Source organism: Crassostrea angulata, chromosome 6 (assembly GCF_025612915.1).
Source record: "Crassostrea angulata isolate pt1a10 chromosome 6, ASM2561291v2, whole genome shotgun sequence".
Taxonomy (NCBI): domain Eukaryota; kingdom Metazoa; phylum Mollusca; class Bivalvia; order Ostreida; family Ostreidae; genus Magallana; species Magallana angulata.
Window position 1 is genome coordinate 57,685,467 of NC_069116.1, and position 17,729 is coordinate 57,703,195.

General features: G+C 36.3%; 1 protein-coding gene across 3 annotated transcripts; it reads left to right on the forward strand.

Moving 5' to 3' along the window:
* The first annotated feature begins 864 nt into the window (after positions 1–864).
* LOC128189246 (uncharacterized) lies at positions 865–17,729 on the forward strand. 3 transcript variants are annotated; one of them, XM_052860783.1, is made up of 8 exons: positions 865–1,002; positions 10,330–10,412; positions 13,347–13,397; positions 13,599–13,655; positions 14,354–14,500; positions 14,856–15,007; positions 15,121–15,268; positions 15,356–17,729. In XM_052860783.1, the coding sequence occupies exons 2-8, from the start codon at positions 10,346–10,348 to the stop codon at positions 15,538–15,540; spliced, it is 807 nt and encodes a 268-aa protein (XP_052716743.1). In that variant the 5' UTR covers positions 865–1,002; positions 10,330–10,345; the 3' UTR covers positions 15,541–17,729. The 3 variants fall into 3 exon arrangements, with proteins under 3 accessions (XP_052716743.1, XP_052716740.1, XP_052716741.1); XM_052860780.1 differs by lacking the exon at positions 865–1,002 and adding an exon at positions 8,431–8,502 and having other exon boundaries at positions 15,356–17,728; XM_052860781.1 differs by lacking the exon at positions 865–1,002 and adding an exon at positions 9,989–10,007.

The window sequence follows — 17,729 nt, forward strand, 5'->3', positions numbered from 1 at the left end:
CTTTCATATCTGTGTCTGAGTTCCTTCGGGGGCTTCTGGGAGGAGATAATGCGGGACATTTGGGGGAGACTGCAATATAACTGTATATGTTATATGAAGTCTTCACCCATTGCACGTCCTAACTCCCAGCCAGGTATTACTTGAGAAAAGATTTATTATTATAATAAAAAATTATGAAATAAAAAAACACAACTACATCGACACAAAATTTCAGGTCATCCCACAGTTTCAGGTCAATTCAAATTTTCAGGTCAACTCAAATTTTCAGGTCTTTCGTATTCCTGTGTAAATAAATGATCATTATGATATATTTTAACACATATATACCTGGAAATGTGATAATAACTTACAAATAGACATTAAAATTGACACAGAACATAGAAATGTATCAATTATATATAAGTTCAGGTCAGCTCAATTTTTCAGGTCAACTCAAATTTTCAGGTCTTTCGTATTCCTGTGTAAATAAATGATCATTATGATATATTTTAACACATATACCTGAAAATATGTTTACAAACTCACAAACAGACATTAAAATTGACACATAACAGAGAAATGTATCAATTATATAAAATTTCAGGTCATTTGAAAATTTCAGGTCAATTCAAATTTTCAGGCCTTTCGTATTTTTGTGTAAAATACTGGTCATTACGATATTTTTTCAACACAAATATACCTGAAAATATGATTTAAACCACCACAACGTAATTTTATTTGACAAAAATCTTTTAAAAGTATCTTTTATATAAAATTTCAGGTCTTTCAGGTCTTTCAGGGCATTAGTATTTCAGGTCTTTAGTATGTCCCATCTGCACGAGCGAGGATTCTACCGCCTGCAGCCAGCGAGAGAGGACGTAGGACATGTGCTAGACGAGGCGACAGGCAAGTCCAGCGGCAACCCACGGATATCATCAGTGATAGTGACTGAGAAATACTATATTGGCGCCCAACTCGAGGCCCTGGACTTGCCAGTTATTCCGAGAATTTTTTTCCCGTAGAGTAAGCCTGTGCAGTATCATTTTGTTTTGGGAGTTTGAGTAAATCGCGCTGAGGCCGCCATTTTGGGGGCCCTCGCGTGGTCAGCTTTCCCGTTAGTTTTTGTAAACATTGATCCAGTTTTAGCTTTGTTTGTGCTACTTGTTTGATTTCTCATCATGTCATTTGAAGAGGCTCTGTTTGCTTTAGGGTTAGATGAGAGATCGCCCCGATTTATGTCTATGGGTCATGGTAGGGATGAGTTGTCTCGGGGTATAAGGCCCGGATGTGTGTACGGGCCAGATCCCGTAAGTATTGTTAAGCAACCCACATACTTGGACACTACAGGGCATGTTAGGGTAGACTATGTTGAGAGAGCCCCCCACAGTGATTACATAGGTCCTCCCCATGTTTGGGTTGAGTTTCCTGACAGATTTGAGAGGGGGAGGGGTGAAACTATAGATCCTGTTCGTTTGTTGGCCAAGGGTTTAAGCTCGCCAGTTGGTGTTGGGGACTTTGTTCCACCTAGTGACTAGGGGTCCCCATGTCACAATGTTCCCATGTGGCCCGTAACCCTGGGGAAGCACCTACTGTCAGGGATACTACTTTATGCCCACCCGAGCCTCAGGGGCAAACCCCAAATTTGTTGGATTTTGACCCCCTTACTACCCAGGATTCAACCCCCAGTAATCCAATGCCCACCGGGCCTGCACTGTCAGCACGACCCTGATGCCAGTCCTCAGATAGCCAACCTGTCTATTCACAAGGGGTTACACCAGAGTATAGGGATGTAGGTCAGGGGCAGCAGTATGATAGACCAGTTCAGGCAGTTGACTTAAAGCCCCAGGTTCCACCCACCCAGAACCCTATTGTCCCAGATGCCCAGTCTCGGCTCAGTGGTGGCCATCGAGATGATCGGTATTCACCAGGCCAGTTTGTTATGGGCGTGTGTTCGGATCATCGGCCTAGTATTTATCCTATACCAGTACCTGAGGTCCCCTCCCAACCTTGTCATTTTGGGGGTGAAGGAGGGGGGAGAATAGCACATACATATGAGCCCCTCACCACTGAAAGACCTTTTAATGTAAGTCACGCGCGGATTCCCGCAGCGTCTCATTGTCCCTCGGATTACGCGCGGCTTCCCGCAGCGTATATCCACCCCCTGGAATACTTGTGGAGACCAGCAGCAGCCTATGGTTTACCTGGAGATGTGCAGACCCCTGCAGCGCGCACAACCTCCAAGAGTTTGTTGCACCGCCCACCAGCTACAATCCGACAACCTGGAGTAGGCCGAGGTATAAGGATCTGCATTTTGATGGGAGATCCAGCTGGAAGCCATTCCTGCACAAGTTTGTTAGACTGTCACGAAGCCAGTGCTGGACAGAGACTGAGCAACACGACCAGTTCTGCTTCTTCTTGGAAGGAACCGCTAGTGAGTACTACACTCTGTTACTGGAGACCAGCCCTGATTTGCGCTTCGCCAACATCCTGAGGAAGTTTGACAAGCGCTTTGGCTCAGCAGCACCTGTTTTGGCCCACCAGCTCAACTTCCAGTCAGCAGTCCAAAACAGCGGTGAGTCCCTGAGGCAGTGGTCAGACCGAGTACTGACGTTGGCTACTCGCGCCTTCCCCCACCTACCGGATGTTCACACTCGGGCTATACCCCGCCTGTGTTATGGGGCAGAGGACCGGGAGGCAGGCCTGTATGCCCTGGATGGCCAGCCTAAGACCGTCGATGAGGCTGTAGACCGGATGCAGTTCTACCGGCATTCCCGACAGGGCAGACCCCCATGCAATAGCTACCATGCAGTGAGGAGTTTGGTTGTAGGTGAGGAGTCGAGTTACAGAGATGGGAAAGCCGAGAGTCAGATACGGGAGTTGAAAAGCCGAGTGCAGCATCTTGAGAAGACCCTAAAGGAAGTTCTCGATTTGGTCCGGCTTGGGATCCCGTCGACTTGTTTCCCTAGATGGCAACCTGGCCCAAGGACAAGTCAGTGTTCCAGATGCGGAAAGACTGGGCATTTCCGGAAGGAATGTCCTGCTATCCTTAGATGGAGGACGGAAGAAAGCGCTGGAAAGGTTGTAGATCATTCCCTGCGTAGCTGTGGTGCCTGTCAAGGAGTTGCAGATGAAGAGACCAAGACTTGCAGTCAAGCGCCCAGGGGGCAGCTTCGCACTGTGTGCTTACTAACCCAGGATGAGAAGACCAGTTTCAGGAAGCACCCCGCAGAGGACTTGTGTGTTGTGGACAAGGACGCCCCTTGTCCCAACATAAGACGCAGGAGGTAGCGTGGTAGGCGTAGGGTGATACGCAGGAGACCAAACTTGCTGAAGTCCTTCTCCACGGAGCCTGATGTCCCTGAAGAGGAAGTTTGTCCAGTGGACAGCAATTGTCGGCGGCAAGGGTTGAGCAGCAAAGTGGCTCCTACAGAATCCAAGTGCCCTGAGGGCGAGGGCAAGGATGACATAGTGGGAGACTCTTGGCCCCCAACCCAGGGGGCCGTCTCGGATGATCTGTTTGTCATGGCAGCTCGGACTGCCAGTACAGCCAAGCTGAATATACCAGGAAGCAGTCTTGATACAGCGGTGGAGGATGCCCATGTTCCTGCAGCTAGGAACTCCCTTGCTTGGGAGTCGGTTGGAGGAGGACAGGCTTTAGGAGCAGCACCAAACTTGGAGTATCTCCCTTCTGGAGTCCAGACTAGGGTGACAGACGCACGGGAGATCCCGTCGCCATCTGGATTGTGCAGGGCGTGTCTCGTGGATCAGACGTAGTAGAGCTGCCCTCCCTGGACTGGACCCGCAACCTCGAAGAACTACTTGGACTGTCCCCGGATTATCCTTTTTGTGTGTGGAGGCCCTTGTCATTTGGACGGGCCCTGCTCTAGTGACTTAGTATCCCGGCTGTTGCCGGGATTGGTGTTACCGCAGGTGAGACTCAGTTCCCTGGAAGTTATCCCGGCTGTTGCTGGGATGGCGTTCTCACGCCCCCTGTTATTCGGTGGTCCCGTTGGTTCAAGACGTGGACCTACTCACCTCAAGGAAAACGGAGGGGAGTGTAGTGTTTGTGGACTCGTTCCCTGTACGGGCTATCTATTAGCCCGTGACGTCACAACACGGGGAATCTGCACGAGCGAGGATTCTACCGCCTGCAGCCAGCGAGAGAGGACGTAGGACATGTGCTAGACGAGGCGAGAGGCAAGTCCAGCGGGAACCCACGGATATCATCAGTGATAGTGACTGAGAAATACTATAGTACTTTAGATTTAGTAAATTATATTAATCAGGGACGTACATGTACTGTACCGGTACATGTACATGCGTCTTTTAATTAACTAATTTATATTAATTGCTCAAAGTTCCCCCGGATGAAATAAACATTATATATGTGTACTTATCATTTTGCTAAACTTTTCTTATTTTGCCCCCCCCCCCCCCCCCCCCAAAAAAAACCCCGTTTATATCCGCTTTAAATACAAGGTCACTGCGCCGGTTTGTTGTTGTCTGTTCGTGTTTGAAAGTGGTAGTGTGTCATCGAACCCTAGCTGAATATACATGTTATGTTGTGTGGATAAGTGTGTTCCGATTTAAAATAAAACTGTTTGACAAAGAAATAGTTCTCTGGTGTTCAACGAAAATCCCGTCTCTGAAAATAGATGTGGTACTCTAAAAAAGTACAATGAAAACAATTGTCAATGAAATTTATATATATATATATATATATATATATATATATATATATATATATATATATATTACAGCTAACCTTTCCACATGTATATCCCATTTTCTATAATCTCCACAAATCTCGCTGAGATTACAGATTTTCTAAATAAAAGTTTGGCAAACATTAATCTTTGAGAAAATTCATCAAACAAAGTAAGTAAATAAATCCCCTTTGTTTAATTGTGATTAGATTAATGTTATTTTCAATTTACATATCCAAAGTCTATAATGATTTAAATGTGACCTAGAAAAACAAAACCAAATTCCAAATCATGATAATTCCCTTTATCATTATCGTATGATATCGTTTACATACCTAAGCTGTAAAGCGTAACGCTAACCTTTTGTCGCGATTGTATAGTGGTCTTTGAGTCAGATAGAACGAAAACACATCTGAACGCTTTGACTGGTTTATCTAGACTAATTTGAACATAAACATAATTATTGTCACGTTACCATGACGTCATATTATGATGACATCATAATAGCAATGTCTCACAACGTCACATGCACCTTGACGTCATGCAAGATATTTCCCAACATACTCCGGGCCGCAAAATGTACAAAATCACAATTCAAAAAAAATATTAAAAGTTCATAATAGGTCGCGTTGTGTTTGAAAAATTTAATTAGAAAGTCTTTGACTTCTCCTCAACTCTGGCTCTGATTTTCATATTTTGGGAAAGTCAGTACGTTCTTGGACCAATTCTCCAATCTTGAATTCGTTGAATGTAACTCCTGTTCAATTGTGGTAATGTCTCTGATGAATAATGTTTTCTCCAAATTGTTATGGGTATATGGATCCAATTTCCATAGCTGTGTCATCAACGATGGGTTTTGTTTCATGATCTCCTCTAAAGCAGTAACATTCTTTCCCATCTCCAGATTGATCACTCGAAGTTCTAGCTCATCCAGGTAGTGTCTCAAGTCTGCTGTATCTTTGCTTGCCATTTCCTGTGATGTGGTGAAGGTCTCACTGCATGATTCTACGTTGGATTGAATTTTCAGCATTTGTGTTTGAAGCTGGTTGTTCAGATCTTCTAGACTCTTCATCTTCTGTTCTAAATCTGAATTTTCTCTCTGGATTTTCTGGATTTTTTTACTCTTGAAAGATGACTTTCTTCTAAGTTTGAAGTTCTCTCTCTTTAAATGCAAAATCTCTGATTTAAGCTTTTCCACCATATTTTCTTGTTTTTGGTCTTCCTTCTCTTCATTATCGACTGTGTTGAAAGCTGACTTATTTGTCTGATATGTTCTTGTCTCAGCAGTTTCTCTCTTCTGTAGTTTGGTATTCAGTTTGTTTGTCTCCTTGGATGTGGGTACTTTCTCTTCCTCTTTACATCGATCTCCATTTAGCTGTTTTGATAAAAGTAGTTGGATTGATTGCTCTAGTTGATGTGACTCTTTCTCCTTTGTCCTCTCTAAATTTGTGACTGAGCTCTTAGATGATGGCTTCAGGAATCGCAACTTGTAACATATGCTGGTGTGGTGAGTCTTCTTACAAATCCTGCATTTGAAACGTGACTGACAATTATTTACTTTGTGTTTCCCTAAACAATTGAAGCATACTCGTCTTTCTTTTATGATGGATATTCTCATTTCACAATCTTGAATAATATGGCAAGTTGTTGGCGATTGGTTCCCATTGCAGAATAAACATAGCTTCACAATATTTTGTGGCTTGTTAATCTTTTTATGACTTGACCCAACTCCAAAGGTAGCTGCTGGAATGAATTCCTGGCTTGATCTTAGATTGCTAGCTTGTCCAGCATCTTGAATGCATGGCTCTACCTTTATGGCTCTCCTTAGTGACTGTAAATCCCAGATATCATCATCATCTTCTTTTTTGTCCATGGTGTTATGAATCTTGGGTTTTCCTATTTTGTCTTGTGACGTGTCATTGCATTGAGCAAACTCTTGCGCATTTACATTTAAATTGATGAATTTAGATTGATGAACATTCTCTAAAGTTTTGGTAGATGACACGCTCTTTGTCAGTTCTGTTAATCTTAGTCTTAAATGTGACATGTACTCAACTGAATCTCTGTTCTCCATTTGGATCTCTTCCTCACTCGATAATTCTTGTAGGATCTGGCTATTGATTTTCTCTAATATGTCTTGTTTCTCCTCCAGTATCTTGATCATTGCACAATGCTCATCCTCATTGTTGGTCTCAGAAATTCTCCTAAAAAAATTTGTAATAGTTCCTCGATGTCCTGCACGAATCGCCTTCAGTTTGGATACATGCATTTTCTCCTATGGTCACGGCACCAAAATGTCGCGATTGTATAGTGGTCTTTGAGTCAGATAGAACGAAAACACATCTGAACGCTTTGACTGGTTTATCTAGACTAATTTGAACATAAACATAATTATTGTCACGTTACCATGACGTCATATTATGATGACATCATAATAGCAATGTCTCACAACGTCACATGCACCTTGACGTCATGCAAGATATTTCCCAACACCTTTATACAAAACTGAACTGAACCGTATTTGACAACTTTTTATCCTTTAACCTGAAAAAGTAACTGAAATGTATTTGAAAAGTAGTTGAAATTACATGATATTTTTGGTATGTATTTAAATACAATGTACATTCAATTTCTTGTAATTAAAGGCAGTCTTAATTAAAAATGACTTCCAATTACTTTAAAATGCTATTAGTTACACACAATAACGAATATTTGTTTCAATTACCCCATCTATGACCAACTCGACACGTTATTAAACAAACAACTGCTGGCGATGAGATAGTGATGACAGGACACAGTCGGGACAATCATTGATCATAGATATACTTTTTCAGATTAAGCTAAATTTTATTTTTTGTTACCGAACAAAATGATACATATCTAAACACCAACATATATGTTAACTGAGTTTCTCTCTCTCTCTCTCTCTCTCTCTCTCTCTCTCTCGAGAGAGAGAGAGAGAGAGAGAGAGAGAGAGAGAGAGCTATTGCTACACTATGACAGGCTATAGTGATTTGTGGGGTCCATATTCAGCAGGGATTATATTTAATATACAAGATTGAAATCAAATACGCCAGGAATGTGGGAAATGGAAGAGCGGCTTGTGTACAGTTTCCAGCGTTAAAAGCACTTCTGCCAGCCTCAGTGTGACCTAATATTTTAAGATTAACAAGCATTAGTCTCGGTAGAGTTGCATTTGTAAAGGAAGCGGCTAATGAAACCTAAATGATAGGTTTCATAAGCCGCTTCCTTTACAAATGGAATTCTTTTATATATATCAATAGAAAGAACTACTGAGTATAGCCTCTTGCTTACATATGTAACATCATTTCAAATATTCAACCATAGCATCATTGGGAGTAGAGGAGTGGGGTTTATCCTTTTCGCGCAACAAACACATTTTTCTTAAATTTACATACAGAAAATTGAATTATTAAGGAATTACTCCCTCCCACGTTTTTGCAAACATGTAAATGTTGAAGTGAAAAATTAGGATATCGACATTGACATGGAAATTAAATGAAGTTATTAGTATACAGTACACCCCACCACACACACAGACGAGTAGAACTTTTACGATTTTTTGGAGACTTTTTGTTTTTGCTCGCCAAGATTCTGCCCCTTTTCCAAAACGATGCCACGTGCCTGTTAAGAGAGGGGAAATAATTAATGAGTTTTAAAAGATACGAAGGTAACATAAAGTAAGACTGGTTTTATATCTCCACGGTCCTTCGTATGATATATATACCTATTAAAAGGCTTTATAATCAACTTTCGGTTTGGATGTTGAGCAATGTTAAGTCCATGTTTTTACAGTGTAAGTAACTTTAATTTTATTTTACACTTGATTTTGTGTTTGAAAATTCCATGCACCTATATATATATATTAGAACTTAGTTTATTTTGCTGTAAATTTAGGAACCACCTTTAACTCCGATATTTTTTGCGTCTTCTTTTCTAAATACATTAAGAAGTATTGAACACATACAAAGTATCTTTTAGATTACCTCTCTTTGCAAATTCATTCATTTTGCACTTCAATTTTAAATCGAATTCTCGATTTAAATTATAAATGTACAAATGCAACATTGATGATTTTATACATCTTTTTCAAATATGTGTCCAATGTTTACCTGTATGATAAGACAATCAAAAGGTGTAAATAAACAAACGGTCTACGTAATAAATGGCCTATATATAGATAAAAAATGCTTGGTCATAGGGTTTAAAGAGTACATGCGTTACACTTCCTTTTTCGCAGAAAACAAAAATCATTAATAGGTAGCATGGGTTAACACGTTTTTGTTTCTACATGTCTTATTGATCTTGTTTCCTTGCAGCAATATTCATGCAGTAGATGTCATTTTCTCTGTAAAATTCAAATTTTTGAATAGCTAAGTAAATGCTTTATTAGTTATTCAGCTTTCTAAAAGGCTGACGTACAACCGGAGGCGTCTCACAGCTCCACTGTTTGTAACCGAGTTCAAGGTCACACTAAATACTTAAATGAAAACAATTATTAATATATCAATATGTAATGTTGTCCTTTATTTCGTTGTCCTTTTTCTAGCTCACCTGGCTGGCTAGAAGTGTCTACAAACCCTAGTTTATCTCTCTGTGTACATTAATTAAACGTTACACTAACTACTTCATCATATCAATAACATCGCCAATTGATATATCAATATTGAATTTTCATTTCATTCCGTTGTCCTATTTTTAACTTGTCTTTCTTTTTTCAACCAAATTGTTACAATAAATCTCAAAGAAAGACATTATGGCTTATTCAAATTATAGATCGCACTCCATTTTGAAAGTCAAAATGAGAAGTAGTAAATTTATTTGTGCTTAAAGATTCATTTCTCTAAAAGGTACTTGGAGAATGGACCCCATCCTCGTTTCATTTTTGATTTAATTTTTAAAAATCTGAGGCCGATACTCTCTTTCTTCTTATGAGAACATTCTGTTTCGCATGCTATATTATAGAAAGTAAAACCATATCGACTGTATGAACTACAAAATTGATTGACAAATTACACAGGCATTTAGGGCATATTTACTCCACCCCCTTCTATTTTAATTTATTGAAAAAAAATTCGGGGCGAACTCGCACATAACTCATATTTCTGTTTTGTTATCAACAAAAAGTAATTCAATCGTCTTTTTAAACTTGTTTTCAAAATAACGTTTTTGACTGATACTTAAATAGATCCATTTTTATTTAACAGTCGAAAAATGTGATTTAAAAAAAGCTCAAAGAGACGAAATGGATTCAATATCTGTGAAATATCATGCAAACCAGAATGATTTTATGATAAGAAAGTGAGTATCGACCGCAGATTTTTAAAGAGTAGAAGAAAAACAAATATGAAGGGGGGGGGGGTCTCTGCCCCAAGTGCCTGTGGTAAAGTATTGGAGAAAGATTCAGTAAATTAGTTATAACGTTTTATTGGTTCTAAAACCAGACACTTTTGAATCATTAACAATAATGGATCTTGACCTTAACATTGAATTATTTAAAGAAAATATAAGCTTCTTTCATAACTTGGAAAATAAAGTTCCCCCAGATGAGTAATGTAATCCGTGACCCAAATTACCAAATTAAAGTAAAAAAATCAACCCTGGCTATTACTTTCGATTTTAGCAATGCTTAAACAAAGATGAAGTTGGAATTAATGGTAGCCAGTCTGCTGATCTTGATTCCTTTTGTGTTGCTGCAACAAACAGGTAAATATTAGTTAATGTAAAAAAAATATCCGGTCAGTTAGTCAATAAAGTGTTTTAATGCCTACCATATACACAATGATGTTAATTCGCTGATAGCTAGACTAGGTTTCAATTCTAACGACACGAAACCAAACATAACACACTATTTTTCTTTTAACAAAAACATAAAATAATTCATCAGACGTTAAGTGTTCATATTTAACAATTTACCAATAGTTACACTATTAAGAAATGATTAAATCAAAAATACACTTTATAAAAAGGTATTATTTTCCCTTAATTAATAGATAAAACCCTAAAAATATCCATCGGAACTTTAAAAAAAGTATCTGATATCCGTTGACTATGAAATATTAAAGATTTATTTTTTAACGTTTTTAGCTCACCTGAGCTGAAAGCTCAAGTGAGCTATTCTGATCACATTTTGTCCGTCGTCCGTCCGTATGTAAACTTTTTACATTTTGAACTTCTTCTCTAAAACCGCTTGGCCAATTTCAACCAAATTTGGCACAAAGCATCCTTATGGGAAGGCAAATATAAATTGCAGAAATGAAAGACTGATCTTTATTCAAAGCGGAGAAAACTTCGAAACTGTAGAAAAAGGGGGTGCATTTTTAAAAATCTTCTTCTCAAGGACTACTGAGTCAAATTCAGCGTAATTTAGCATAAATCATCCTTATGGGAAGGCGAATATAAATTGCAAAAATAATGATAAGACAGAGAGAATGGGGGTCAATCAGTTTAACTTCGGGCTCGATATTTCATATATCGAAAACCAGTTTAGAGGACCAGTCTATGTTAGAAGCAGACATCTTGAAGTTGAACGGAGATGAATTTAATTTGGTTGTTGTGCAACAGATTACGTGCGAAGGGAATATTTGAAACATCCAAAATAAATGTGAAGTAATTGAGGTGAAATATTTCAATGCGTTGACATTTACATTTGTGACGGTGGTTTTAGCTTGTTTTGATTTTCGTTAGATTACGTGTAGACCGGTAAATCAGACAGCTGAGTGTTTACATATACCTGCGCAAAATATGATGCACTAACAACATATTATAGAATACTATTCATTATGTTGGTACATGTAATTCGATAAAATCTCTACGTAATGGTTGATTAATGCAACATGTTTTATCAAGATGCTCAGCACTTCAATCTAAACGGAGATTATTCTCGCTGCCATGAATATATAAGTATATATATATGATGAAAAATAAATTGAGTTTTTTTCTTTGTTTTAGTGCATTTGTTTCTTGTTTTAATTATTTACTAACCTGAGAGCTTGGAGTTGTAAGCAAGACACAGAGCTTTGCGCACAATACTACTGTATGATTGTACACAAAGCTGAGGTCATGCTTTTGTTTGTTTATATTTTAAATGCAGCTCTGCTGAATAAGAAATACCAAGTTTATAAATCTTAAGTTGAATGTAACAAACTCATGTGAGCAAAATCATTACTCAAACCAAGCTATATATCTTGCTTATAATTCTACGATTAACGCTGAAATTTTGGTTGATCAATAGAAAAGATTTTCTTGCTAAAAAGATGATATGCTGTAACTACTTTCTGGTGCCCTTTCTTCAACGATGAATTGCATAAAATCTACACAAATTTTTGATAGTTTTTCGCACACGAGTAAATGAAAACGACGTCTTTTAAACAGTTTCCATAGTCCTGTCACATTATTATAATGAGGATAAAAGCATTATCGTTGATCTTAAAAAGTTATTGCAACGGAAAATCATCTTTGTTTTTGGACATTTGTCGTTTTTTAATAAAGATGAAAATATTTGGTACAATAAAGCGACATGCCTGTCAATACATTAATATGAATTACAGCTCTTTAACATGTGACAACATTTTTCAGTTAAGTTTATTAATCAGTCAAGTGAGTTAAAATATGAAACGTCATATGAAATGAATTCATGCCCAGTAAACGACAATCGTTTATATTTATAAACTTAATAATGGAGAAGGTCAATTCAATTTTTCAATGTTTTTATTTTGAGGAATTGAGCGCAAACATTCTGGTGCATTGAGGTACACTTTTCTTCTTTCACATATAGGATTTTATTCTAATAAAATACAATAACTAGTAAGTAGTGGAGGGAGAAAATGTACCTTTATGCTCTCATGCATTTAATCGTTTTATAAAGTGAAAGGGGGGGGGGGCTAAAATAAAGGGAACTGGAAGTTAACCGTGAACACCAACTGGAAATTTAGTTATTTATATTGCATATGATCATATGATCTTATTTTCGGTAAAAATGGTATTCCATAAAGGTAAATATGTCAAAGATTAAATATATGCAAAAATAAGTGTAAAATTCGGATATTCATTTTTGGTTAATCTACCGATCGAGGGACCATGGCACAATATCCTTTGAACGCCCATATAAGGCCAGTGTTGCTCAGGTGAGCGATGTGGCCCATTGGGCCTCTTGTTAATGTTTAACATTCTTTTGTACGGCATTTTTAATTCAAGCAAATTTGAGTGTCCTTCGTCAAGTTATTGGCGAAATATAATGCTCACAATTCTTCGTTATGTAAAAAAAAAAGCTCAGGTCATGCTTTTATTCAAATTTCGAACGTTGAAAAGAAATTCAGGTTTATACCTAAAAGGAATATGATAAAGGCTAGAACTGTTTATTTATGTTTTAAACAAATTGGCAGATAGAAAAGTCAAGTTGAAAAAAATTTGAATATGAATCTAAAAAATAATAAGACCCGAGCTCGATCTTTAGATTGACTTGGTTTAATGGATGTAGACTATGCCATCCCTCAAAAGGGAATAGTGTAAGGGCAAACAGCATGTCATGATGGACCTTGTTATCATGATAACAAATGATGAGTGCTAATGCAAGGAATGATTTGTTGTTTTGAATTTTCACTAGAAACGAAGGATTAATTTCAAGCGTTCTTTTTATAGAACCTAAACAATGCGTGATCATCCAGGACAAGATGTCCATTCATACACCTCGTAAGTGTTGCTTGTTTCAATATGTCTTAATCAGTAAAAAGCTTTATTTGAACTTTGATTTTGAATGCCGGTACTGTTCGATAACACCACATTTAATATTCACATAAACGTTATGTTACAAATTAATATTATCTATCCAAAAATGTAACACACAATAAATAGTTTATTTAATGACCACTAAACTTTTTTGTTTTTCTACAGCAATTCCTTCTTTTTTGTTGAAAAACAACAGAACAGAGTGTCAAGTAAACAGAGCAGGTAAATAAAAAAAAACCCGAAATAATTTCTTTAAAAAGTGTAGTTATTCAGCATGTATGAGTATTGGCAGTTGAATCGTAATTTGTTTCTGTAAAATGAGACAGTACGTGTTTGCAAAATGATCAGATAAAAGGAGTTTCAACTAATGTCTATAACAAGGTAGGTAATTTGCGTCTGTTCATTGCTTCGGCTAGGGGAAAGGAAACTTGTTTCAGGGCAGTCTACTTTGAACGAAAATAGAAGCGCGCAAAACGATCATATCCGTTTTATCTTAAAATCTCATTTATGATAACATAGTATCCAATTTCTAATTGTTCACAGTAGTATCCAAAATTGTAACAAGAATTAACAATAAGACTTTTGTTTTCTATTACACAGTTAATCTGTGGAATAAAAGTATATTATATAGGGCTTTATGAAAACATTCTAAAACAGACCACAAAGTCAAAGTAACTTACCATATCAAAGTATACTTCTGCTTTTACTAGACATATCAATATGAGACTGGAATTTACCTGCTGTAAGGATTACCGAATCGCTTATTCCATACTTACTGAGCAAATCTGTTACATGTACGAAAACTGAAATCATGTTAAAAAACCTAAAATCTATGACAAGTAGAAACTAAAATGTGCAGATATTGTCATGATTGTCACAATTTAACATTTTACAAAAGAGTCTTCTTAACGTTTTACAAGGAGAAAGAATGCTGAGATGTGGCAATTCGGATGTGTACATAAAACCAGAATGTGTCTGTTCCTTCCACAACGTGTATGAAGCTGTGTATCACCAATACTCCGCTTGTCCACAAGGCAGGGGATCAGATGTTGTCACGAAATTAAAATGTTGGTAATCTGAAAAATTAAGTTTACAGTTGTTGTGTACTTGTATGTGATTTTTTTAATTATTCATGTACGGCCAACGTGTAAACGATAAACTTGCTGCGTTTTACATTTGCACAGATTTTTATTATCGCTAAATATTATTTGATTTGAATGAAAAAATATGGCTTAACAATCTTACAACTAAATACTTTGTAAGATAAAATATCATTTGAGACATGCGAATATTGAGACAAGCTTGAAACATTCAAACTTAGTATGTTTTAGTTATTGTCTTTAGTGTACTAATAACTTCAGTCTTTAGATTGACATTTTAGGTCGTCTGTTTCAAGCCATGTTTCTCTTGCTTTTCATTTAGGTCCAGATTGCTTTAGATATAGTTTGAATAACAAAGGACCCTGTATCAACGGAGGCAAGCGGTCATGCAAAGGGGATGAAGTGGCTCCAAAAATCGCATGCGAATGTCCTCCGCAATACAAGGGAATGTTTTGTGAGGAAAAAATGGAAAATGTAATTGAATTTGTTTTGTGTTTATATTGTCTATTGCTAATCCCATGGACAAAACATGGATGCAAGCAAAAATATTTACCACATCCTACTTATTACGCAAACTTGCAATTTAGATCACAAGACTCTGTAATAGAATCCCAAAATCTTCGGCTGCTACCTTAAAGACCTGTACGTTAACGAAAAAAGAATGTGTCACATATAGCCGGAACAGGCAGTATGCCTTCAAGTGTAACGAGACTGACACATCTCAGGAAAGAGGAGGTGAGGGAATGTATAAATCATAAACATAAACATCGTTATAATAAATGTATGGCTGTATTGGTCTACTTATAATTTGAAATTTTACAGAACTGCCGTTGTGCATAGACACAGAAGATATCACAATGTCCCCCGCTGTCACTGATGTTACTTACTCGATTGTCCCCGGAGATACAAAGACGGTTCGGGTTGATTCACTAAACATGGTTTCTGCAGCTGAAATACATTCATCTATCCCCGTGCTGACCGTGATTTCACTTACGTTACTATTGTGAAATCTTTTTATTATGTTGGTTTTTATGTAATGATATTTATTATTATACATAAATTCAAAACTCACCACTACTACATGGAACATTAAATGGCCTACACAATCATCACTCTCGTTTATATTCATATGAAGACGTACGGATTGTTTTTTCATGTTAAATGTAAAATATTCTGAAAAAGGTTCTTATATTTGTACTTTGTTATCATATAATATTGTAATTGCTCAAAAAAATATAAGATACACAGTATGTAGGATGCACTTATCAGTACTTTTTCTTCAGACAGATGCTTTCATTTCAAACATTTCACTGTAATGATTAAACATACACATGTTACTGATGTGAAGGTGTCCTAGTACTACTTAAACTAATAATATACATGTATGGCGTGCAGAGTATGTCCAACTTTATATGCAACTATTTTTTATTTGAATAAAATTTTTATGTTAAGGAAACATTGTAGAAATGGCAAAATATACAACGAATTACTGAGTATTGTAGAGTTTAGAATATAGCAAATATCAATGTGTTTTGGAACTGTTTCTTTGTTTGAATTGATTGTTTCAACTTGTTTATTTTTATTAAGTTTATTTACAACAGTGCCAAATTCATGTACGTGATAATTTCCTTTTGTCAAATGTATATTATGTATATACTTGATCATAATAATGCATCTAAGTTGATACCATGTAATTAATACATTTTAAATAATGTATTTACATAATCCTTCCTTTTGTTTTTATATCCTGTAATCATATTCATATCACGCCTGAATTAAGACACTTGTTACCGGTATTTGATCTCAATATATGATCTTAAATGGCTTATTTGTTTTAAACTTAAATATTCTATGATTGTTTGATAATTATTTTTGTTGATTTATGTTTTTCTAAATATTTTACCCTCCTGTCTATCAGTAATTAATCAGTAATTAAACGAGTGTTTTAATGATATATTTTGTTAATGCATTAGAGATACATATTTACATTTGCAAACGTTGAATAGTAAAATTTCACGAAGTTCTTTCAATTTATTCACATAAGATAAAATGTCAAATCCGATCATTCTATGTAGAAACTAAGAGATATTGATCGTTGTTATTAAAAAATAATCAAATTTGAATTTAAGCGTTTCTAGAAAGAAAAAAAAAATAGAAAAGTGTGAACCATTTAACTTTGAGGTTTATACCTGATGACTAGGAGAACATGGTAGTTACTTCAGAGTGGGATTGTTATAAACTTTGAATAGTAAAATATACGAAGTTCTTTCAATTTATTCACATAAGATAAAATGTCAAATCGATCATTCTATGTAGAAACTAAGAAATATTGATCGTTGTTATTTAAGAAATGAACTCAATGTCTACCCAAGATAAACGAGTATAACCTGGGTAAGGGCAGTTTCCGCGAAACGGATTATAAAATAGCTTAAATTGCTCCAACCCAGGTAATACGAGTATAACTTAGGGTAGATATCAAATTAGTTCTTATAATTTAATTTTCTATAATTTACTGTAAAAAAAATGAGTGCGTTTTACTTTTGAAATAATATTAATCTGTTCAAAATTCAAATGTAACGTCTGGCAGATTATTACGTTTTTGACGTTAATGCATTGTGACGTGTCTTGTGACGTGCAAACCAGGTTATAGAAATTTAACTTAATTTTTTGACAAATTAAATGCCGCGTTACAACCAGAATTAAATTATTAAAAAATAATCAAATTTGAATTTAAGCGTTTCTGAAAAGAAGAAAATAGAAAAAGGTTGAACCACTTAACTTGGAGGTCTACACCTGATAAACAAGGAACACTTGTTATATATGTATTTTTTTTACAATTAAAATTCAAATAATAACTACTATGCATTTTATCATAACAAGATATTGTCTTGTAATTACTTGTAATTACGAGATAATTAACTCGTGATAACGAGATCTTTTCTTGTAATAACAAGATACTTAACTCGTTATATAACGTGATTTTGAACTCGTAATAACAAGATCTTCTCTCGTAATATCGAGATATTCTCTTGTAATAACGATATATTTTCTCGTAATAACGAAATAAGTAACTTGTTATAACGACATATTTTCTTGTAATTAATTTGTTCTAGCTCCGCGAATCACGCTGAGATTGCCAATTTTCCAAATAAAAGTTTGGCAAACATTCATCCCCGAGGAAAATTTTCAGACAAAG

Bases quoted from the DNA above. Each gene is read 5' to 3' on its own strand.
- LOC128189246 (XM_052860783.1), top strand. From the start codon at position 10,346: ATGAAGTTGGAATTAATGGTAGCCAGTCTGCTGATCTTGATTCCTTTT. The intron at 13,656-14,353 runs GTAAATAAAAAA...ACGTTTTACAAG, and splicing joins GTGTCAAGTAAACAGAGCAG to GAGAAAGAATGCTGAGATGT. The intron at 15,269-15,355 runs GTGAGGGAATGT...GAAATTTTACAG, and splicing joins CACATCTCAGGAAAGAGGAG to AACTGCCGTTGTGCATAGAC.